General features: G+C 34.1%; 2 protein-coding genes across 7 annotated transcripts; one reads left to right on the top strand and one right to left on the bottom strand.

Annotated features, from left to right (window-relative positions):
* Positions 1-927: 927 nt before the first annotated feature.
* On the bottom strand, positions 928-15817 carry LOC122009092 (cis-3-alkyl-4-alkyloxetan-2-one decarboxylase-like). 6 transcript variants are annotated; one of them, XM_042565105.1, is made up of 14 exons: positions 15516-15817; positions 15382-15454; positions 15260-15315; positions 10956-11056; positions 10754-10823; positions 9306-9375; positions 7307-7363; positions 7160-7227; positions 6990-7070; positions 6771-6848; positions 6544-6699; positions 1818-1973; positions 1111-1150; positions 928-1002 (listed from the first exon to the last, which is right to left on the bottom strand). In XM_042565105.1, exons 1-14 carry the CDS (start codon positions 15630-15632, stop codon positions 962-964), a joined length of 1164 nt encoding a protein of 387 aa, XP_042421039.1. In that variant the 5' UTR covers positions 15633-15817; the 3' UTR covers positions 928-961. The 6 variants fall into 6 exon arrangements, 5 of the variants coding, with proteins under 5 accessions (XP_042421039.1, XP_042421042.1, XP_042421040.1 ...); XM_042565108.1 differs by having other exon boundaries at positions 15382-15436; positions 15516-15815; XM_042565106.1 differs by having other exon boundaries at positions 1818-1970; positions 15516-15813.
* A 1098-nt stretch (positions 15818-16915) lies between these two features.
* Positions 16916-17740, top strand: LOC122010818 (E3 ubiquitin-protein ligase COP1-like). The gene has a single exon (XM_042567291.1). It carries the CDS (start codon positions 16916-16918, stop codon positions 17738-17740), a length of 825 nt encoding a protein of 274 aa, XP_042423225.1.
* Positions 17741-26228: the final 8488 nt, after the last annotated feature.

Below are 26228 nucleotides of genomic sequence, written 5' to 3'. Positions count from 1 at the left end.
CTAAGATTGCTCTCTCTTTTTCCTTTGTGCCATATGCTCTTGGTTGATATTCCTACGCGCTAGCTCTTTACCTGACTAGTTTAGTTTTTTCGTTTTTTTCAACCATATGTTCCCCATACATCTTCAATTAAACTAGCTCTTGGTTTAGCTCATTCATTCTCTTTTTCTAATCAAACACATGGAGTTTTTTTTCTAGTTGTGCATTCATTGTTTCTCATGCTTCTCTATCCTGACTATAGAGCTTCTAAGACATCTACCCCTACCACCCCAAAATAGTCCAGTCCTACCATTTCAACATTCTTTTCATTATGCCAAGTAAATTCTATCAATACGTTTGTAGAGAGATAAATCATAAATTATTTTTTTACCCTTTTGAAGAGTGACCATTGAATAAGAAGGGCAGGAACCTGGCAAGCATTTTGTTGCCATGAATTATTGACCTTACCTTCTTGACTCCATACCGATCAAGACCAACCAGAACTTCCCATAGTCAAATTTGCTGTAGCAGTTCTAAATCATATTTCAATTAATTTTAACTAGCGTCCAGAACTGAAATATGAAACTTAACATAGAAAGTTGAACATAGCGTCCAGAACTGTGGCTCGCCCACACGAGTGTAATTTTTGTCAATTTGCCAAAGTTGTTCACGATTAAGATGAACGACAGAGCTTAGATTGAAGTGGTATAAGTGGGATTAAAAGATAAAAGGTGAAAAAAAAAATGCCCAAGCTAAAAGAAACTCTAAAGCCTTGCACATAGACCAAGATCCCTCAAATGCTCCAAGTCTCACATTTTATGTCTTAAGAGTGAACCTTCATCAAATGACCTGCTGCTAGGTACCATTTGGGCATCAGTGGCTCTAAATATTTTCTATTGTTTTACTTCTGTATTCTCTACACTAATCTTCTACTGTTTGGCACTAGTATCTTCCAATAATCCACTGGCACTCGATACCACATTACTATGTTTCACAGTTCAGCTTTGTACAAGTCATTGTGTGATCTAAGAAACATGGAATCACCCATCAGCGAAATCAAATAAAATGGTCATGTATCACTATGAATGTATCAAATTATTTGTTCTTGCTGAGAATTTGTGAAATGATCCTACCAAGTTCCCTGCCCGTGTCTTCCTGCACATGATGTCCTGCCTGGTCAAATGCACAAAGAGTTTCAGTTCCATAATTACAATCAACTGAAGCAAGAAACTCAATAGATTGTGCAAGTATGCTCATTTATTAATCACTTCAGGATAACAATTGTGCATGGCTACATTAGTTTCACGTTATTCTTAAATGCCATAACTCGAGCCTCATTCAGACACCATAATGGAGAAACTAGTTAGTCTAAAACTAGTTTTAGTGAATAATTAGAAGACCTCAAGAATCAAGATACGATCAGTATTGAAGCATTAAACCATACGCCAGACACTATCGACATTTTAGGGTTGCCATTGTTTGCTTGCCGACAATTTAAACATAATGGATAGGTGAACATTCCAAGAACGCTAGTATGCTTCTAGCAATAAACAGATAGGCCAAACGTATAGATTGGCGTATATTCCAAGAACACTAATATGCTTCTAGCAATAACAGCTACTACCATGTCAACAATAGATTGTGAAACAGCATGAGCTCTGAAGTGGATTAATAACTAAGCACCATCCTTGAAATTTCTAGCTCGTAATATGGTGATAAAAACATTAATGTCAATAAACAAGATGAGAAAATTCTTTGAATCGTAACCGAATCACCAATTCATAAAAACTAAACTAAAAAGCGTGAGCAAGCATGTGTATGTGTATGAGAGAGAGGAAACCATAGGAAGCTGCACAAGCTTGTGATTTGAAGCCTTGCAGAATTCTTCCACGCCATCGTAACTTAGCCAGCGATCTCTCATTCCCCAACAAATCGTTGTGCTAATTTCCCATGTCTCACTACTTAGTGTGGTCCTCATGGCTTTGACATAATCCTGCTAAGGAAAAAGTATTGTCAATAATCACCAACAAATTTTTTTGGATATCACAGAATTTGAACAAATCCAAAAGCTGCAAACATTAGTAATTACTAAAAGGGAAAAATGAAACAAGGAAAAAAAAACAATTTGTCAAGCATTACAAACATTACTGAAGCATTTATCACATAGACTAAGGCTAGACATCCTTGTCAAGGACAAAAAGATTGAAGATTTTTACAAAAAAATACAAGTTGTTCGATATGGCATTATATGAGACATGAGTTTGTGCCAAAATCCAGTTGACATTCCAAGGGAAGCAAGACAGAAACTAGTCTGCAAATGTCATTTGTAATGGCATGAAATTATGGAAGCATGGTTGCTGCAGTTGAACAAAAATTTATGAACAATACACAGCTAGCTCCAGGCATAGGAGAGGACTAACTGTTTAAAATTGTCTTCTTTTTCCTTCACAATACCGTGACCCAGGTGCATAGATAGAGCTTTTGCATGATATTATTGATTGACAGCTAAAGTTGTTTGATTTGACAAATGCTACGTTTGGTTAGGAGGTAATGTAATCAAGCTTGTAATGTAAAAACTTTGTAATGTAATGTATGTGATATTTAATTACAAGGGTGATTATATTCTTTTATTTGGTGTCCATTATTTTTTATAAGGACTGTAATTCGTATTATTATAAAATAACAAAAATATCCTGACCTCTACCGGACACGACGGTGGCGGTCGGTGGCAGCCGGAGGTGGCGTGGCGGCTGGCGAGGCGACCGACAACTGCCCGCGCGAAGGTCGGCAGGGTGGGTGGCAGTGGCCGGCAATCGGCAACGGGAAGCAACATCAGTGACCAATTGATGCCGAAAATGGACTAGAGGTATATTTGACATTTAAATTTTAATTAAACGGTGACCTTATAATGTAATCGGATTATATGGTGTTGGCCTTGTAATCCAGATTACAAAACTTTATTACCTTTTGTAATCTAGATTACATTACATTACAACTGTACTAAACAAAGTAATCAATATTGTAATGTAATCTTGATTACATTACAAGACGGATTACCTCCTACTAAACGCAGCCTAAATGTTAATAACCCTCGTTCAAAGTTGGAGAGCTCAGGTGCTCCCTACAAGAGATTCATGGTGCAGATTGGTGTCGTTCACCAGCAAATGAAATCAGACAATTAATAGCACAATTGAAGATTTATTTTATTGTCATTTCTAATGCATCCTCTTTTTGTTGTCAACATCAGGCCCCAGTTGAAAAGGCAATGTGCACCCCTGCCCTTCAAGCTGCTCCCTTGTCTCTCCACTTTTCTGCCAACAAGAACTACATGAAACACCAACCTCCCTCCATCATTGTGTTTCTGCTCCATAAAACGTCAACACTTCCCTTCGCTGCATCCCTAACCGCTCTTCTCCCCTGCAAGCAAACCCACATTGAGCACCATGTTAATAGACATCATTTTTACTTCATCTCCGATCAATATCAGAATCGAACTAGTCACTATACAGAAGTTGTTGGGCAAGCTAGCAAGACTGACCATGGCAATCTCAGTGGTCTTCGAGAAGGAGCACATGCAGGCTCGCCTCAGGCCACAGGCTACTTTACTTGATCAGGGTGGCAGTGGACCTTAATGTGACAGGCAGCATGCAGGGCACTGGTTCAGAGCAGGGCAACATGGGATGCAGGAGGGTGAGGCATGACTGCACTTGGTGTTGGAAACCAAGCCAAACTTAACAGTTATGTTCCTTTTTAATAACATGCCAGAGTGTAGCACAGTAGTGTACCAAAATCAATGGAGGCAACAACCAAAGTGAGTTTAACCACTTCTCTCTCTCTCATTCCATCCTATGCCACCACCATCGCCCTTCTCCTCCTTCCCCTGGATCTCTGCAAAACTCCTCAAAGCTTGGACTCTGATCAATTAGTACCAAGTATTCTCTGCAGATTCAATGAATCGTCTGGAGGAATAGTTGGCACAGCATCAAAGGGGGAGCTCCACCCTACAATGACAATGATCTATGTGGATACCTTTCCTCATGAAGACATAACAAACCATAGTTGAGTCATCAAAAGAGAGGTTCAAAGTCTCTTATTAATACTCCTTTCTGTAATTAGTGAAGTTTATAGTAAGAAGTTGAGTTGTATTATCACAATTGAAATTTTAGTTAACAAGGTAACCCTAACTTATCTTTTACTATTATTTGCTTAACTTAAATAAAAGTTATTGGCTTCTTAAATTACTATCGATTCACATATATTGTGGCAGTTGGTCAAGAGATCATGGACATGCTTTGCTTGCTAGGTTTGGTATTTGATATCATGTGTTAAGCAAATATATGATCTCCACATTCTTTAACACAGAGTTAACTATTGTTTGAAGATAAAGTCAACTACCGTGTGATCTCATATCATGGATATGCTTTGCTTGCTATGTTTGCTATTTCACATCATGTGTTCAGCAAAAATATATGATCTAGCAAACAATGTTTAACAGAGTTAACTATTGTACGAAGATTGAATTACAAATTGAGTTTATTTGACTGTGAACACAGAAAACATAAGGAACGAGAATGATTGTGATACAGCAGCAACAATAACAATAATCAAGCCTTATTTCACTAGGTGGAGTCCGCTAATGAGAATGATTGTGATAAAAAGGGCAGCTCGGTGCACAAAGCTCCCGTCATGCGGAGTCCCGGGAAAGGATCCATTGTACACCGCCTTACTCTGCTTTTTGCAAGAGACTATTTCCAGGATTCGAACCCGTGACCTTTCGGTCACAAAGCAACAACTTTACCATTGCACCAAGACTCCCCTTCAATGAGAATGATTGTGATATGAACCTAAATTTGCCTCGTTAGCAGATACACAAATATTACACTTTGGTTATTGGTGAGCATTTTCAAACAACAAATGAGGCAGCCGTACCTATGTTTGAGTCTAAGCAGTGTACTTTTTCATAGTATTGGACTGCAAGAGTAAACCCACAGGTTTGGTGCTCAACCTAATTTAATAAAATGTGAATTAAGTGGCATTAACATGAATGCCTAAGTAGTGGCTGTTATTTTGATATATCTATGCATTGTGAGGTTTGAAATATCATTCCGAGTCAAAGTTTCAATCCAGGCTGGAACATTACAATGTCGATGTCAATGCTGAATCAGTCATGCTAACACATGATGCCAAAGGAGTAAGGAGGTAGAATGAATCAGCCAATCAGGGAGGAGGAAGAGGAAGAAGAAGATTTGAAGGAAAGGGGAGAACATAAAGGATGCTTATAGAAACACTATCTCTCATGCTTGTGGTCCCTGATGGAATTTGCCATCACTTGTGGAAGTCATCATCGCTCAATGAAGTCGTAGCTGAAAGAAGTCACTAATGGAATGGCATAAGTTCCTATCTTGGTTTCGAGTAGGTTTCACATGCCAGTTAGTGGGTGGAACAATAATTTCACCTATGTCACTGGAACAGAACCATTTTTCAAACTTTGTATTATTATATTCTCCTACTATTTCTACTCATTCATTGTTTGCATTTCCACTCGAGCTTTCCAAACTAATGATGGCCCCTTTTATTTTGGCTTCTAGATCCTTCCAGAGCAGGGGCTGGGATGAGACACTAATGTGCATTTCAATAGATCTGTTTTAATTAACTGCACATAATGTACTTGATTTATTCTTTTAACTTTTCCAATAATTAAATAGCTTCTTTATCCATATATCTTTATTTATGCTCTAAATTTGTGAATAATTAAGATTGACGTTGTATTTTTCCATTTAATCCACACAGTAACTAATGATTGATTCACATCCCTGAAGTGTGTTTCCTAAGCAGAAAGAAAACTAGGAAGAATATAAGATGAGAGAAAGATTAACTCAGCTATACTTTCTCTTTCTTTATCTTTTCCAAATTTTATCTGAATTGGTTACATTCAATTTGGGAAAACCCTCGATGTGAACATCGAACCAACCTAAAATCTTTTGAAAAATTTAGATATATTCTTATTTATGTTTTTTTTCCTTTTGATGAAATAAGTTTTAAATGTCCTACCTCTTTCCTTCTGTCAAAGTAGATGATCAAATGGAAAATACTTAACAATCTTTTTCAAACAATTCCTTTCTTACCATCTTTCTTTCCCTAACTGCTGTCTTCCTTCATAGAAACCAGAGCCTAAGTGGACTCAGTCACAGCCTGAGAGGGGGTCCACTGGAGCACGAATTGCAGTTCTTATTGATACATAAGGCAACAACAAATTTAAAAGCATGAAACCAAATAAACCATATAAGATACACACTGAAGGCAAAAAAAAATTGCCACTGAGTGAGGTATGGACAGATAGGTGAAGAATCAATTAAATGGCATGCCATGGCTGACACAAGGAATCCTCACGAGGACTAGGAGAGATGTGCCACGAGGAAGCAATAATTCTTTAATAAGAGGTTGCAACTTGAAAGATGCAATGCATTATTCTAGAAAGTGATATTATAGGATACACATGCATGCAGAAACCATAAATGAAGTTGAAGAGCTAAACAAAAATAAGTGACCCTAGAACAAAATATTACCTTCAAGTCCCTTTTCATTGCTTTGCTTATTGCATTTAAAGCAAAACCAGAAGAACCAGAAGTGAGGTATGGCCTTCTGTAAACCATAGCATCTTCTTCTTTCATCATGTATGGTCCACAACTCGTCAATGCTTTATCACTAGCTCTGAGAGGATCCTGACAATTGATAATTATTAGGACTTGCATGGAACAGTTGGAAAGCAAAGGTCATCACTAATTCTACTTACCTGGGAGAAAATTTCACCCAATAAAAAGTTGCTGAATAGTGCCAAAGACGAAGGCAGCTTTGCATGCTTCTCCATCAGCTTATAGTGTGCAAATGTAGCAGTTTCAATTGTTAGAGATAAAAGAGGCACAATAACAATAGCAAGTAGCAACCAGATAAACAATTATTGAGCATGGTTTTCAAAAATAATCAAAATTCATTGTGTTGGATAATGTCTTACAGGGGGATTTACGAGTATAAGCTCTGATAATTTTTCTTGGTGACAGCTAGCATATTTAAGAACCACAGGACAAAAGTAGCCCTGCAAAATATGCAGAAGTAACTGTTATTCTTCAGTTAGATCAAAATCAGCATTCCCAGCTTGATAAATGAATCAAACATGTAGTTTACCTGAACAACTAGAGAAACTTTACCTGGAACAAGGACATTTACTAGGGATTCAAAAGCTAACACATATTCTGTATTTTATAAATTAAATAATCAGAATAAATCATATATGTGATCCATAAGGAAAGATGAAGCATTTGAATGTTTTACCGTCTAAAGTATAGTCAAATCCATATCTAGGCTGAGGCTTGTCAGAAAATCCAAAACCTGTAAAAGAGTAAAAAATACGTTACTAGTAAGAATGGTAGATGATACTTGATATTAAAGACATACTAGTCAAGCATAAAACATATCTTGGCTTTAATTACATTTTTTTTAAAAGAAATCTTGAGGTTTTTCACAACTAATAGCGAGTACATGAATGAAGATGAGACACAATAGTAATGCAACTATTAATGCTTGTTAACTATCAAATGATAGCATAATAAACTTTTGACTCAACTGCATGTTCTCTGGGATTTAGGTTCAAGAAGCCAATTTCATATTGTTCAGGACCATATCACTCGCATTCCTATTTTGGAAGGAACACAACAATAGTAGCTTTTCCAGTGAAGCAAAAATAGTTGGGTATAGCCCGTTAAGAGCAAGTGGTTAAGTCAACTCAACACCTTCTTCAGAATTGTGATATTTTATCTTACCTAGGAACTGAATGGACATATCCATAAAGGATACAGTTCCTAAAGCAATTTACTAAAACACATCTCTGATTTTCCAGAATTAACAAAAACATCCTTATTTCCTTTTCTTTTCTTTTCTTTTTTGACCAAAACACGCTCCTCACTTTTTTTCTTTCCCACACCCTTCATTTTAAAATTCCCTCTAACTGGATGATCACAAGCTTTTTTAAAATTAGCTTGTCAACTTGTGAGATTATTTCCATTTGAAATTTTATGCGAGTTCATTTTCACATAAATCTTCACTTTAGGGATTACGTATAACCTAATGGCACCTAAACATCTCACTTTAGTCCAAATAATTTGATTTCAAAATCAGCTTGGTTAGGAAGATTTGCAGAAAATAGTCAAATTAGCTTGTGAGAGCATTTTCACTTGTGTTGGTCATTTCCACTTTAAAAGTGCAATTTGGAGACACCCACACAATGAGATCCTAAACAACTCACTTTGCCCCTAAGAAGCTGATATTGAAACCAGCTTGCTTCAATATCAGCATGTAAATGTTGCCGCTAGCTGATTTTGAATTAAGCTTGTTGACCATTTTGTGCATATACCCACACAATGAGAACAAAAATGGAGAATGAGTCGACTGAGACAACTGTCGACTAGGATGTTAAGTCAATTAGCTGGACAATTAGAATCTTGTGCTTGAGCTTGGACTTGGTCCCTGATTGATTTGAGTCGACTGGTTGCCAATTGAGTTACTAATGTGATTCTTGTTCAAAATAAGCATATCGTATCAGCCACTTGAGTCGAGTGCATAGGTATGACAACTAATCATGGTTGAGTTGACAGGAAACTAGTGGAGTCGATTGAAGATAAAAATCATTGGTGGATAGGCTTATGATCATATCCAACCTAGTCGACTGAAAATGTATTTGTTGACTAGATGCAAGACTTAATTGACTAAATTGAGTTACTTATCTAGATATAAGTTACCCAGTTACTTATTTAACAATTGAGTCAACTAATTCCAACCAAAACCTATCCGAATGAGCTATCTTATCCTCTATTTAAATGTCCTCTCATTACTATAAATAGGGGTGTACGGAGAACTTGAATATACAACTCATACACAACATGTATGCACTTCTCTTTGCTCATTCTAAGGCTTTGATTGCTTGCTTTTGGTAATATCTTCTATGTGCCTATTTCAAGTTTCTAAGAAGATACTCTGTGAGGAATCTTTCATAGTGAGAATTTTGAGCTTGATCCACCTAATATTGCTAGCCTGCTAGGTGGTGAGTAAGAACCCAAACTTCAAAAAATCATGTGTTAGCTTGTGATTTCTCTTATTAGTTTTATTATTTCGTTGAAAGGAAAATAATCTTAGTGGTTCATATAATATGACTTAAACAGAATTCATTATAACAGAAGAAAGAATAAGAAATTCATATTATAAGAATGCAAATTATATAACAAAATACATAAACATTTAAGTTGATAAATTCAAAGACATAAATACAGAAGCCTACCAAGCCAGTCGAAAGCAATGGCACGATAATTTTCTGATAGCATGGTAATAACTTTCCGGTATGAATATGCCTGTCAATCAAAATCAAACAAATATTTACAAGACAAGAAATTCTTTCTCATTTCATACATGTAGTGAGACATATTCAAATTTGAAACTTGAAAGATATTATTTGAAAATCAAGAAAAGCATAGATCCTAAGGAAAATAACAGTTATCATGATTCATATTCAAACAATGTCATTAAATCCCTAACATTTAAGACAAGGAAATTCATTCAAATCTCTCTAATTTCACTGGAGATGTTAGGAACATTAGAATCCCCTTCTCCCTCTCTTGCTCATAATGAGTACTTCTTTTAAATAGATTAGTAAGAATTGAGTGACTGTATCAGAAAAAACATAATGTTCCTCAAAAAAAAAATCTAGATATATCATATATGAGATAGCTTAGGCATATCTGAGACAGCTAAGGCTTATCTTGAGATAAGTTCAAAGTACATATTATAAGCTCGTATATACTTTGAAATCTCACTTTGATGGGCAGCACACTCAAAATGTATCATTTTGATAAATTACCAAAATTTCAGAACTCGGGCAATATCTCTTATGTTGTTGTGTCATTTTTCAAGTCATACTGACACTCATCATCTCTTGGCATGCTACAAGTAAGATCAAGAGGAACTGAGATAATATTGTCATTTTATTAATGTCATGTCAATGCGTCAATACAAAGTCGAAATTTAAATGTATAATTTTTCTATCTTCTTCTGTTCCTCCATCTCCTTTTTTCAACATTCAATTCATCACTGGCACCATATATTGGAACGCTGACATGATACCGAAAAAGTATTGTTCCTGTCAAGATTTTAAACCTTGTGTTCATAAAAGAACAACACATTATTATAATAGTTTCATAAAAGTATATGACAATGCAATGTAAGAACAATTTTCTTCTCAACATCTAGAATGATGCCATCAACTCTTCCATTGAGGAAAAGCTCATTAAAGTCAAACAATATATTTTCTTTCCTTCAATGCTTTCATACGCTGTTGTTTCTTGTTAAACATGACATCACATCTCTCTTTTTCCCACTTCAAAATGCCATGAGATCTCACAAAAGACCACCTTTAAGTAATGTGGCCAACTGGTATCTGTAATGACAAAATTTTCTTTCAAGAAAAAAGGATCAAGAGAAGAAATGCCCTAGTTATTTCATAGAGTGATTATTCATCAACTTAACCTAAAAGTTATTTCGCATGAGTTTTTCATGTCAAACATCAGATGAGGATTTGACCGGATCACCCCAAAAATGGTTCTTATCATTTTACTGCAAGACCAAATCTTTTTGAATGTTATTCGCACGAAGAATAGTTTAGTAGATATTTTTACAGAAGTACGTCTACATGACCACTGAAGATTATATGAATAGATCAAAACAGGAACTTACCTGAGATGGAAAGCCGTGAACTAAAATAATTGGAGAGTTCAAGGAGCTTCCTGCTTCCACACAAAACCATCTAAAGCAAGAAAAAACACGTCTTTTAGAGGTTGAGGCAAGGAATTTATCCTACGGCTTGAAGAAATACTAGGATGAGGCTTGTACATGTTGATACTTGATAGCCTTCAAATCAACAGATTGCTGAATTCACCTGAACACATCTGCTGAGGACTGTGAACCAGCACCCAGTGTAAGACCAAAAATTGGATCCTTTGCTTTGCCCTTTCCTCCATATACAGGATGAGCTTTTACCTAGATATATAATGTGAAAATATTAGATACGGTTGAATTTTATATATATATATATATATATATATAGATAGATATATATAGATCTTGAAGAAAAATTTTCTTGCAAATGAAAAAAGTAATATATGTAACTTCCCTAGAATATAGAAATGCATTAAAATTCGAATACCAAATCACACCATTGCATGCATGATATGTCACTGACAAGAAAAAGATGCAATTCTCAGGAATCCATGAGTGAATCTTTTGAAATGTTCAAAAATATCCCTTAAACTAGTGTTTCACATCACACAGTTAATTCCATAAATTTAAACAAAATAATTATATATTTTTTAAAAAAATATATCTTAATTTTTTTTCAAAATTTTAATTTAGAAAATGTTAAAATAAAAAAGTTCTAGATTTTTCTATCATTTTATGTTTAACAAATTAAATTTAAAAAAAAAAGGCAGCCCGGTGCACGAAGCTCCTGCCATGCGGGGTCTAGGGGAAGGATCCATTGTACGCAGTCTTACCATGTTTTTTGCAAGAGGCTATTTCCAAGATTCGAACCCGTGACTTTTTGGTCACATGGCAACAACTTTAACAAATTAAATTTAGATTTGTTTAAATTTTTTCTATTCAGTTTTATATACAAATTTAGGGTTTAGATTACAATTTGTCTACAATTTTTCAAGAGTAATATACATTTTATGCATTTATAAATTTAATATGATATAAAAATTAATGCTTTCCTGTTCACATATATACATATATACTCACGTGCGAAGGCGCCCTCGCGCGTGAGAGGCGCCCATGGTGGTCGCCCATTATGGGTGTGCAAGGTATCATCAGAAATGATTTATTCTCTTATCTTATCTACATGCAATTCTCTTCTCTCTCCTGCATGTAAGTTTCCACGTGGTGCTGCGGTTTTGAAAACAAAACAGCACCAACATGGTGCTTTTTTTAAAAACAGCACAATGTTGGTGTTGTTTTTTTCAAACTAGCACCACGTTGGTGTTGTTTTTTTTTTCAAAACGATAGCACCACGTGGAGACTTACATGCAAGAAAGAGAAGAGAATTGCATGCAGATGAGAGAGGAGAATAAAAAAATTAGTTTTGGCCGTGTGAGATGATCCACGTGGGATGTCGCCCATGGTTGTGTAAGATAAATCACCCAGGATATCATTTCTGTGTGTGTGTATATATATCCCTTGAAGCAAATCACGAGGGATTTGCTTTATTGCTTTAATAGGTTATATATTCTTTATAATTAATTCAAATGGATTTTCTCTATTAGAATTAATTCTAATAGAAGACATTTTGCACTGAATTGTATGCAATTACTAAAAATAATTATGTTAATAAATCTTAATAAACCTTCAATGGGTTTTAAATGTCAAGTCAAACTAGTCAACGCGAACACGTTTACCATTTTGCCTGTTGACCAAAAGGTGGAACAACTTTGATTTTGAAAATTACAACCACAATGAAGGTCATACGTGGGTTTTTTGGTGTCAACAAGGTCACACAAGTGGTCTGCAATGTCAGCAAGCAATGTCGGCAAGGCTTCTTCTTCATGTTTTTAAGTTTGCAATGTGAAGAGAGACTAAGAGAGATTGTACAAGCAAGCAACCAAAGAACTAGGATTCAACAAGATCGTGTCGAAGTTCTCATCCTTTCCTTCCCTCACCTTCAGTTTGGTTGTTGAGAAGCAACAACTAATGTGTGATAGCATGTGCAATAGCATGCGTGATTCCATCATCGCACATTTCACATGATTAGAATTTAGAATTTATAATTTAGAATATAAAAATTAATTATAAAACTTTTACAATTATAATTATCTAAGTTATATAACTTATATTATAATTATAGATTAGCTCGAATAGTAATTATATGTTATGTTAGAATATAAATTATAATTATATAACTTATAGAATTATATGATATAATACTAGTTATAATTTACTTAATTAATAGTAAATTAGTTATAGTAACACTAAATAAGTTATGATAGTTTAATTATAATGAATAAGTAACTAAGATATTATTTTGATAAAATGTTATCTAACTTATATTTCAGTCATAAATATTTTAGTAGACAGAAAATAAATTTATACCGTATAGATAGAATTATAAGTACTCATTAATTTATTGACAATTCAATCGATTGCATGAATAATCAAGATGAATGATTTACTCAAGTATAAACAACTAAAACACACACAATACCAATGCATACCAAAATTGGATCATTCAGGTTAGTGTTGATACATACCAAAGTCGGATCATTCAAGTGGGCCATCAAAACTCTGGTACACCTCGAGCATTCAATCATGCTCTACGCAATTATAGTAACCACAAGTAAGAAGCAAATCATCTGGGGTTTGCTTTTTGTTTAATAGGCTATGTATTAGTTATAATTAATTCACACATTTTTCTCCCTCAAAATGTCCCCCTTAAATATCCTACAAGTGAGCAATTATATATAAAATAATAGAATTGCTTTAAAATAGTTTACAAATTCACTTCCAATGATATAAATTTTTATTTTGATTCAATCTTATAATAGCATTAGTTGAAATTTGAATAGTTCTAAAAAATTGTTTTGAATTATTATTTTAGGACCATGTGCTAAAAAAAGCTTTAATATATGAAATTTCATATATTAAACTGATTTTATCCTACTAAAAATGAACAAATTATACTTACAATTTAATTTTATTTATTTAAAAAATATATTTTATCTAACTTTAAATAATTACTATTTTTTCCCTAAACTATCATTCTAAATATAGTAATGTTTGAAATATTTAATTTTTTTGTAAATTAGATATCTTTATTTTCTTGGATAATTAGTTATATAAATAAAAATATGACATTTTAAAATGCAAATTAAGATATTTAAAAAATAATGATTTATTCAAAATTTTCAATTTATATTTTAGATTTTTTATACCTAATCATTTAAAGCTTCACTTTTATAAAATTAATTTAGAACTATATTATATGTGTGTGTGTATATTGAATTACCCCCCTGACCCATATGATTCTCTATAGTCCCCATTTTTTTCATTCTCATATTCTCATTCATCAATCCTATATCGTTTCATATTGCAATGAGTTAGCAGCTTTGGTTGATTAATATTATTGTCTCTTTCTCAATCCCCTCCCTTACCTCTTTGCTTCCTCTCTTCCATGGTTTAGCATCACATGTTTTTCATCCCCATGTATTTTTAAAGAAGTTCACACTTTGTATTCATCTTTACTGATTAAAAAAACTCCAAAGCAAAATTTCAGAACAAAGATATCCTCCATCATCATCAATTATATCTAAAGTATGCAGACAATACACTACGCTCAGCAAAGTGTAAAGTAGTTGCATACCACCTACCCAATAAATAATTGAAGTTCATAAATAAACCACCAGGTAAAATTATTGAATCAAGAGTTTTGAAGTTTTATTACCAAGGCTTGTAGACAAAAATGAACCAAGGATAAGGAAACACTTGCTACAGAGTTTTGGATCACAAACTATACTTGTAGGGCCCCACTTTATTGTGCAAATAAGATCCTTTTGGTTATGTCATAGATATTTTCATCCATACTTCTGTGATTATGTTATCATTTCACATTTAACCATTTGGATGTCCTAGGGCGATTGGATTCCTGACACTAAAAAGTCATCTTCGGTAACTGATAGTATCATTGCACTGTTAGATATTCTTTGAACATCAAAAGTTTTGCTAAGTTCTACAAGTACTGACCAAATAATAGAAAGTTGATATTCTTCAAAATGAAAATAGAGCTAATTGATAAATCTATTATGCACTTTGTAATTTTTAACAAATCTATCACACACTTGCAAATATAACTAATCTATCAGGATATCATGCAACTTTTAACAAATCTAGACATACTTTCAGACAGAAATAACTAGATCCTATGAAAACCTAACAAATTTATCACACATATGATATTTCATTCGAGGAACTGTTAACTGATGATGTTCATGGACCAAAACAGATGAAGTTGATTGCAACATTTTCAAAACCCTTCAGATTCCATTGTGTTAAATGAAAACAAAAGGCTTGAGAAATGAGAGACAAGGGAAACGCTATGACAACAAACGCTGACTTGCAATTGTATGCAAAAATCATAGACCACAGAACAGACTTCATACATGTAAAATGAATCTCCTAACCAAAGTTTTGCCCTACCGTTTTCCCTAGAGCGAGCCATTCATCAGCTCGATTCGGCCCGTCCGAGTATTTCCCTGTAACGATGACCGTGTTATCCACATACACCAACAACCACGTTTTAAATTTACTGAAAGACAAACCTCCGCTGAAGGAGAACCCATCACCGACCGACTCTGGTGCATCCACCAAATACTCCTGCAATCGGACGGCAGTCTATAGCCAAAACGCAGACGATAGTAAAAGGAAGAAGAAGAAAAAAAAAGGAGTCAAATACCTGGTCACTGTCGGAGCTGGCCCTACATCGAAACCGGAGGCTCCTGCTGCGGGCAGAAGGAGCAGGGAGAAGCCGAAGGAGAGGGCCGACAGATGAGATGGTGGTTAGAACCGGCATGGCGAGCAAGATACAGAGAGAGTGGAGAGCGAGCGATCGAATTCGACGGAAGTGGTAATGAATTTCCGGTGGTTCAGAGAAGATAGGGTTTCCATGGCTCTCGCTGCGCCTCCGGCCTAGCAAGCCGAACAACAAGCATGCAAGAAGAGTGTGCACATAAAAAGGCCATGCCAGTCCGCTCTCTGGTTAGTTTGTTGGTTTTATTACGGCTAGAGTTTTTTTAATAATAATAATAATATAATAGATGTTTAAATTTCGCCCGACTAATTTTAAGACAATATAGTAAAAAGCTTCTAAAAAATTCAAATTCACCCGATAAATAAATTATTTAATTCTACTAGAGAAGAGGAATAAATTCAAAAATGGAACCTCAACTTATGCTACTTGGTATTTCATTTAACACTTAAGTTCGATAGAGGAAGATTAGAAATATTTTCTTTGAAGAATTGGCGCTAAAAGATCCACCCAAAAAGCTTGTGAATGAATTCTCAATTGCTTTGTTCAAATACCTTAGTGGACCATCTAAATTGTTTTTCGACTATTGGAGACTCGAAAAGAAAGTTAAAACCGGATTCAATCAACTAAAATAGTCTTTGGTAGATCAAACTAAAATGTTTGGTTGACCGAACCATTTAGTCAACTAAATAGTTTTGTTTGATCAACCACTATTTATATATTTAAAAATATCATAATTATTTTTTTATAAGTGGTCAATTTTGATCGAGTTCATGACTAGCCGGCTTTCAAATCCGATCGACCTAAAATTTGGCATCAAATTTTCACCTTTACCTATTATTATTATTATTATTGTTATTATTTCATTTAAAATAATTAGTAGTAACACTAAATTTTGTGGCCCCATTCAATGGTTGAACTGATTTCAAAGATCTATAAATATTAAATGCGTTGAAATCGATTCTTTTTACTCCTCTCTCGCACAAAGAGGATCATGAGCTCATTCATCGACGCTGCCGATCGCCACCTCTCTCGAGATCCATTTCCTCTTTTGTTTTGTCATCGTCATTCACGCTGTTCCTTGGATTGCCTGGAGTTCTCGCTCTGATCGCGTCTTTTCCTCTTCTTCAATCAATCATAGAAGAAGAAAAAGAAGAAGAAGAAAAGGCCAGATCTTTTAGCTTGAGCGACAGGCGCCCGGTTTGTGCGGATCCTTGCTGCTTCTCGGAATTCCTGTATTTTTTGCGCAGATTAGGGGATTTGTAGAAACGTAGTCTAAAAAAGAGAATTTTGGAAGATATTTTGGCTAAAAGTTTCGATTTTGGGGTATGGAGAGAAGGGGGAGGCAGCACCGCCGGAGCGCGACGCTCTCCGATCATCTCGCGGCTGAGGAAGCTCCTTGTAAGCTTCAGGAACTACTAATGATCAGGGACGACGCGGACGAGATGAGCGCCTTGACAGCCGTCGCTGCGTGCGCGAGGAGCTTCGCGTCTTCCGCCACGGCCGCCGGCGGCGGCGGGGGGAGGACGCTGGTGGAGATCTTGCGGGAGGAGCAGGAAGCGGGTGAGATCGTTGTGGGTGGTAATTCTAGCAATGGAGTCAATTGGAGGTCGTTGGTCGCCTGCTTCTGCCTCCGCCGAGCTGGCACAGCCGGCGTCGCGGCGGCGGCGGCATCGTCGTCCGGCCACGCCAGCTTGCTCCCCTTCCCTGCCCTCGCCGGCTCAAATTCTCCGGCATCCACCTCCCTTCGCGGATCCACAGTGTCCGCCTCCACTGCAGCATCACCGCCGGAGGAGCCTCCTGCGGGCGGCCAAGAAATCTCCGACCTCCGGCCGCCGGCTTCGGCTACCGCAGCGGCGGCGGGGGTCTCCCTGATGTCGCTGCTGGAGCAGACAGACACGCAGTGGAGCAACGGAGTCGAGGCCGCCTCCCCTCCGCTGCTTCCGGACGACGACGAACCGGCGCTGGACGACATCATCGACGGCGGCGGCGCACTCCGCGTCTGCTGCGTGTGCATGATGCGGCTCAAGGGGGCGGCCTTCATCCCCTGCGGCCACACCTTCTGCCGGCGATGCTCCCGGGAACTCTGGGTGAACCGCGGCAGCTGCCCGCTCTGTAACGACCACATACTGGAAATCCTCAACATATTCTAAAACCCCTCCCTCCTCCGGCCGGCGCCGGCGCCTGAGATCTTCTTCCCCACGCCGTCAGCAATCATGAGACCAATTATTTAACCGTATTTTGTCTGTGCCGGGAATCCCGAGAATTGTGCGCCATTGATTCTTCTTCAGACTAAAGGACTAATCACGTTTGCTGTAACAAATAATACAGAGCACAAAAGTCAAAGTAAATGAGTTGGACAGTGTGGCTGTCTCAGTTTGTCTCGCTAGACGCAGGTAGGCAAGCCACGCAATCAATGATTGTAAAAGAGATGTCTTTGTCCCATATGCCAGGGTGGAATGCTAAGTGATGGAACGGATTTAGGGCAATGGTAAATGATGGAAGAGACTCTCTGAGCAATGAGAGTTTGAGTGTATTAGAGTTGAGAAATTTGAATGTCTTGTGATGTTGGAACATTCATCTATGTTTTTGATTTATCTGGATGGATGATCGGATTGATCATCTTCTAGAATAGTTAAATTGTAAGATCATCCATATCAATTTTTCCATCCAAAATGCATAACTTAGATAAAAAAATTACTTTATTAAATTTGGATATTCATTTTTCAATACATCATATATCAGCTTCTCTATTTCTTCTCTCTCCTCTATAATGTTTAGGGAATGGAATTCATTCCCTAAATTTAGTGAAGTATTGTTCATAAATGCATAATTTAGGAAATCAATAGGGTAGTTGATGTAAAGATTTTTTAGCTACCCTATCCAAAATTTAAGGTAAAATTTTTAAATAAGATATCTGATATGGATGCTCTAAGAATGAGATATCTGGATTTCCAATGTCTTTTATTTATATATATAATATACTATTACGCTACACAACTTATGTCGTGTGATTGTACAGAGTAGTTTTTTTTCTTTTAAATTTTTGATGATTTTTTTAAACTTTCAGTTATACCAATAAGATTTTGATTGTCCTAAACTCCTTGTATGCAAACTCAACTTCCTCCTCAGTTCCTGCATCGAAAAAATTTATTCTCACTCCTTGCATGTAACTTTTTCTTATTTCAACTCCCTAATACACACCAATTTATCTAATTTCTTTCAAATTTTTTATGTACAAAAGGTCCAAAATGAAGTATAATTCTTCCTAAATTCAATACATTTAAATTAAAATCTAGTATATTTTCTTTCAAATTGAGCACGATTCTTTTTTCGCCTAACCAATTAATTGATATACTCGATTCTAGTTAAATGGTGCTGAATTTAGGAAGACTTATACCATTATTTTTATATAACATAATCCCTCGTTATTTTTTATTAGTACAAAAAGTCCAAAATGAGTTATAATTACTCTTAAATTCAACATCATTTAACTAGAATCGAGTATATCAATCGATTGGTAAGGAAAAAAATCGTGCTAAATTTGATAAAAAAATATATATTATATTCTAGTTTAAATGTGTTGCATGTAGGAGAAATTATACTTTATTTTGAACTTTTTATACTTAAAAAAAATAAAGATAATTAAGTAAATCGATGTATATTAGAGAGTTGAAGTAAAAAAAAATTACATGGAGTGAGAATAATTTTTTTCTAAAACATGTACTGAGGAGGAAGTTGAGTTTTCTATTGGAAAATTTAGGATAATTTATCATTATAATATTAAATATAAAAATAAATCAAATATTTTTTAATATGCACACGAGATGTACAGTGTAACGTGAGCAAAATATCAACAGCTTCTCTTATTTTTATTAATATTATTATAACAACTATCCATCATATTTACTACAAAATTATAATAGCTATACAATCTACTAGTATGATCCGCCAGTAGATGCTATAATATAAAATGGATATTGAAAAAGTGGATCAGAAAAACTGTCTATAGCGTAGGAATTACTATTGGTAACTGTAAATATAATATGACGTTGATGCATGTTAGTGTTCATATTACACTAACTACGTATTATTGGAATCACATTGACTCTTTATAATGAAATTATATTAATAAAGTAAAGTCATTTATAATAAAATTATATTAATAAAGTAGAGTCATTAGTAGAGTCATTAAGATAAAGTATCTGACTAAATTGACTAAATCTGAATTATTTGGGTGTTTGAAAATCCGAATTGTTTAGATTTTTTAATGTCACCTTTACGGCTTCCCTATGAAAAAAATAATTTAATTTAATATTATATTTATCTTAATAAAACAAACTAAGAAAAATATATTTTTTAACATTATCGATCTAAAATATTTATAGGAGTTTCTTTGATCATAGTGTTATCAATTCTAAGATGTGGGACTAAAGAGAACTATATTTTTTTATATAAAACAACCAAAGAAAATTAATGATGAAAAAAATTCATAAAAATATACCGCAGCTGAGTCTCGAACTCTATATCACTGATTGTTTCGCTTGTGGAATTACTAATAAACCTTGGAATTATTTTTAGTGTGAATAGAAAAAATGATATTAACGTAAATTCATTTTAGGCTTCACCAAAATTAGTTAGTAAAGGGGGGAGATTTTTAATAAAATAGTAAGATAATAATATAAAAAATAAAGATAATTTCGAAAAAGTACTATATAAAATGGGAGTAAACGATAATATCATTTAATTCAAACAATCAATATCATCAGTGCTACGGTAAAATATAGACATTTAAATCATAAGAAATAATTTTTCCTAGCTCATCTGTTCTTTATATGCACTATAAAAAAAAATCAATGGATTATGGACGAAATTTAGGGACAAATAATTTTCATGCCAAATCGACAATAAATTTAGTGACAAAATAAAAATTCATCCCAAAGTTGCTTTACAACAAAATATTTTCGTTAGCAACAAATAATATTTTGTCATAAATTTTGTAACCAAGTTACAACGAAATTTAATTTTCGTTCCAACTTATGTGACAAACAAAATATTCGTTGGTACTTTTGCAACGAAAATGAGATTTGTTGTAAATTCTGCGACAAATTAATAATTCTTTGCATATTTTATGACGAATTTAAAATTAGTTATAGAAACTTAATATTTTAATAAAGTCAAATCTACGATGAATCCAGGATTCATCCCTAAATCTGAGACGAATCCAGGATTCGTCCCAAGCTTGTAAAAAAAAAAAAAAAAAAAATCGAAAGCCCCTAAATATGTACTTAAAGGTATCAGAATTTCATGAAATAAGTTTTTATATGTTCATATTATTCTCCTTATCATAAAAATGTCTTATTCATAATTTTGACATAATATATTGAGTGTGGTGATTTTTTAACATAAATTAGGTTAAATTCAGATTAAAAAATTACCACACCCAATATATTAGGTTAAAATTGTAGAGAAAGACATTTTTATGATAAAGAGAAAAATACAAACACATAAAAACTTGTTTCATAAAATTCTGACGTCTCTAGATACATATTTAGACTTCCAATTATTTTTTCTTTTTGTTATTGATGCAATTCTAGGACGAATCCAAGATTTGTCCCCAAATCTGGGACGAATCCAAGATTCGTCCTAGAATTACAAAAAGAAAAAGAAAAAAAGGAAAAAGAATTGGAAGCTCTAAATATTGACCTAGAGATGTCGGAATTTCAAGAAATAAGTTTCTATGTGTTCGTATATATCTCTTGATTATAAAAATATCCGTATCTATAATTTTAAACTAATATATTAAGTGTGGTGATTTTTTAGCCTGAATTTGACTAATTCATGTTAATAAAACACCAAACTCAATATATTAAGTCAAAATTATTCATGAGTATATTTTAATGATCAGGAGAATATTATAAATATATATAAAGTTGTTTCATAAAATTCTGACATCTTTAGATCCATATTTAAAACTTCCGATTTATCTCAAAATCTGGGACGAATACAAGATTAGTCCCAAATTTGTAAAAAATAAAAAAAATAATCGGAAGCCCTGAATATGAACCTAAAGATGTTAAAATTTTATGAAACAAGTTTCTATGTGTTCATACTTTTCTCTTGATCATAAAAATATCCTTATCCATAATTTTAACCTAATATATCGAGTGTGGTGATTTTTAACCTAAATTTGACCTAATTCATATTAAAAATCACCACATGAAATATATTAGACCAAAATTATGAATGAGGATATGTTTATGATCAAGAGAAAAATACGAACACATAGAAACTTATTTCATGAAATTCTAACATCTCTAGGTTCATATTTAAGGCTTCCAAATATTTTTTATTTTTTTATTTTTACAATTTTAGGATGAATCCTAGATTCATCCATCGTTCCAGATTTGGGGATGAATCCTGGATTTATCCCAGAATTGGGAATGAATTCTGGATTCATCCTAGATTTACAAAAAAAAAAAAAAAAATCAGAAGCCCTAAATATAGACCTAGAGATATCAGAATTTCATAAAATAAGTTTCTATATGTTCATACTTTTCTCTTGATCATAAAAATATCTTCATCTATAATTTTAATATAATATATTGAGTGTGGTAATTTTTAACCCAAATTTGACCTAATTTATATTAAAAATCAACACATAAAACATATTAGGTCAAAATTATGGATGAAAATATTTTTATGATCAGGAGGAAAATACAAATACATAGAAATTTGTTTCATAAAATTCCAACAACTCTAGGTCCATATTTAAGGCTTTCGATTTATTTATTTTTATTTTTACAATTCTGGGATGAACTTGGATTCATCCCATATTTGTGGATGAATCCTGGATACATCTCAAAATTGTGGATGAATCCAAGATTCATCCTAGAATTGTAAAAAAAAAATAAAATTAGAAGCCCTAAATATGGAGGGCTTATTCTTATAGAGGTGACATCTCATATTTTTTTCCACCTTATTCTCTGAGCTTTATATAAATATGGTAAGTTTTTTAATGTTTTTTTTATGCATCAAAATTTCAATTTACTTTATCCTATATTAGAATTTTCAGCATATGTTTTGATGGGGTGGACATAAACAGAGATCATAGGATCAAACAGATTCATTACTTGTTAGTGTACCTATGTCTAGGGTTGGAAAAAATCCTGAAAATCCCGACCTTTCCCGAATCCCATCCCATCTCCGACCCGAAAATTTCCCAACCCGACATTTTCCCGACCCGAAGGTTCGGGATTTTTCCCATCCCGATCACTATCGGGAAAGGGATCGGGAAATGTTTTTCTCCCGATGGGAATTCCATCCTGACCCGATTATATTATAATATTATTTTTATCTTAAAAATATTATTTTTTTTATATTTTAAGCATCTAACCATTATGTTTATTTTTTTTTGTATCTCCATTTTTCTCATACTTCATCATAATTTTGTTTCTAAATAATTTACTGGTAATGTGTGAAGAAGATTGTCAGTTAGTTTATTTTAGCATATGAAAACTGATAAAATGATATAAAGAATAATTGTTGTGATCTTTTTTGGTTGAATCCAAGCATTTCTAAGGACTAAGGTCATCATATCATCAATTTATTATTGATACAATGACTGACATGATAACTTTTATTTTTAGATTTTCTTGTATTAGGTATAAAGTATAAACTAAGTAGTAGTTTTAGTTTTTTTTTATTAGTTTTAATATATTTATGATGTCCTAGGAAGATATTTTAGTTTTTAATGGTTATGTACCACGAAATCGTTTTAATTTATTTGTATTGTACTAAAAAATTGTTTGAGTCTCCATAGATTTTTTTTTTTTTTAAAAATATTTTTCGGGATATTCTTACAGGTCCCTACCCGATCCCGAACATTCGGATCCCGACACTTTGGGGTACGGGATCGGGAGGAAAAAAAATCTCAATTCTTATCGAGACGGGTATTGGGTAAGGGGGTTACGGGACGGTTCCCGGCCCGATCCCACCCCTACCTATGTCACTCCCTGATCAGGTAGGACCATCTCATACACCTTCTCCAGCACCTTCACATTCGTCATCGCCAATACCATTGCCAGTGTAGTTACCAACCCCCACAAATCTTCCTGACTCGACAAGAAACTCATTTACTGAGTTTAGAAATGATAGTGCTTTTGTAGTCCCCATCGAAGATTCTTAAGTACTATAAAATATTTTATTTTCTGATCTATCTTAATTATTTAATATTATTTGTTTGTAATTAAATTCAGATTTAAAAATCTTGTATAAGTTATTCATGAAATCAATACAATCGTGAATAACCATTGGGGTGGAGAATCAATGACCTATTCAAGCACTTCACCGGCCACAAAAGAACTATGGTTGAGCGAGTTCAAGGTATATTGTCTTGAGTTTATATTCAAATTTAAAGTGAATATATAATACATTATTATTTTTTCCATTTTAATGGCTAAATAATTGAAACCCGACAGATGAAATGAAGATTAAAAGAATATTTTAAAAAAATATGACGATCACATCAGGCATATATTGAATTATGCCAAGAATTGGGGGGGGGGGGGGGGGGGCAAACTTTATCACCGCTGAAAATTGGGAGAGGATCACCAACTTTTGGGCAACGGAGAAGAGTAAGCAAAGGAGTAACCTGAATAGAATGAATTAATCTTACAATTTTGGTGACTCCTCTACGATATATGCGGAAGGCTCCATTAACATAGATGGAGATTGGTAATTTTTTAACTCTCTTAATAATTTTTTATCTATATCAAATTATTTTATTATTTGTAACCATGTTTTTTTTAGACTAGAGTGATGGGGAAGGAGCATGCTTTCATAGATACTTTCACATACACTTTTACAAAAAAAGATAAGACTTGGAGTAGGGCTAGAGCAAAAGCAGTAAAGGTTAGGATTATTATTTATTTAATTTTAATGTATAATTTAGATTTTATAGTTAAGTTTCTTCTCTCTCCTAATATTATATGTATTTCTATTATATCTAATTAATATCATATGCGCTTTAAAAATAGGAAAAATATGATGAGTTTGAGCTAGCCTAGACATGCTCACAAGCTGATGTCAATATTCAAGGGATTTTTTTTTGATGAAGGGCAATAATTTGAGTTCATGGCTAGAGGCCAATGGAAGACCAAAAAGGAGAAGGATATTAGGAATAAGTTCCTTGTGCATAACCCAAAGAATAACTGATACATCTTCTTCCTGTCGGTTGTTATTTGGAATACCGTCCTAGTTCCCCTATACAAAAATTTGTACAAGCATAGAACTATCCTAGCTACCCATGTGCTCTACTAAAGTTAAATTTGGATTGCAAACGATACTTAACATTATTAATCTAAATTTCTCCTTTAGAAGTTAAACTTGGATTGAGAACGAAACTTAACATTCTTACTCTAAGTTCAACCGATAATATCTTCCTAAGTTAAACCATAATACAGAAGTTGATCAAATATCTATTTCAAGGATCGGATTCCAGGTCAAACGTGGTGAGACACTAGGTCTTCTTGGATATGGGATCATCACCACTGCCTAGACAAAGCCTTTCAAAGAAATCATATATTTAAACTTCTCACAGTAAACTAGGTTTAAATACAGAGACCTCAATAGAAACACATTATCGAAACATGAAATCGAAATGAATATAGATAAAAAAAATGATAATTAAAACTGATAACCTCTTGTGTTTGGTTTTCAATATCTATACAAAAGATGAACTAGATATGATGCGAAAACTAATAACTAGTTATACCTCTTGTAACTTATAGACTTCTTGATCTTCTATTGTATTCCTCTTCTTATCTCGGACGTCGTGTGGGCGACGATCTACCAAGACGAGAATCCACCCAAGCCTTCTTCTTCCTTCCAAGTTTCAGCCACCAACTTTCTCCAAGAGCTGATGAAGTTCGGTCACCAACCAAGCTCCAAGGGATGCTAGGAAACAATGTCTCTTTCTTCTCCAAGCATGAACCGACCACCAATTCAACCTTCAAGTCTTGATGCCACCGGCCACAAAGATGAAGAGAAGAGGAAGAGCAAAGGGTCGGGCACCACCAAGGAAGAGAGGAGAGGAATAGAAGATGTGTTCTTCGGTGAGGCACCCCCTCCTCCTCTTTTATATTCCTTGGTCTTGGCAAATAAGGAAATTTTTAAACATAATTAAAACTTCCTTATATTCCTTTCCAATAACTAAAAAGGAAAGTTTTAAAACAAAAAATTAAAACTTCCTTTTCTTCTTGTCATGGTCGGACACCCCTTTAATTCCAAACAAGGAAAGTTTTAAACATAAAATTAAAACTTCCTTATTTATTTCAGGTAAGAAATTTTAATTAAATTTTTTTTTCTTTAAATCCCTTGTTGGTTGTAAAAGGAAAATTATATAAATTAAAATCTTTCTTTTAAAACATGTGGATGGTTGCTAAAAATGAAAGTTTTATCAAAAATTAAAACCTTCCTTTTAACTAAAAATAAGGAAAGATATCAAACCTTTCTCTTAATCCTGTGTAGAAAGCTATAAAAGGAAAGATTTAAAATTTTTAAAAACTCTTTTTAAAAACTATAGCTTCCACATACGGAAAGATTTAAAATTTTAAAAACTCTTTTTTAAAACCATGGCTT

Source organism: Zingiber officinale, chromosome 8A (genome assembly GCF_018446385.1).
Source record: "Zingiber officinale cultivar Zhangliang chromosome 8A, Zo_v1.1, whole genome shotgun sequence".
Classification (NCBI taxonomy): Eukaryota; Viridiplantae; Streptophyta; class Magnoliopsida; order Zingiberales; family Zingiberaceae; genus Zingiber; species Zingiber officinale.
The sequence above is the reverse complement of the archived record's forward strand: the minus strand, read 5'-3'. Positions and strand labels throughout refer to the sequence as shown.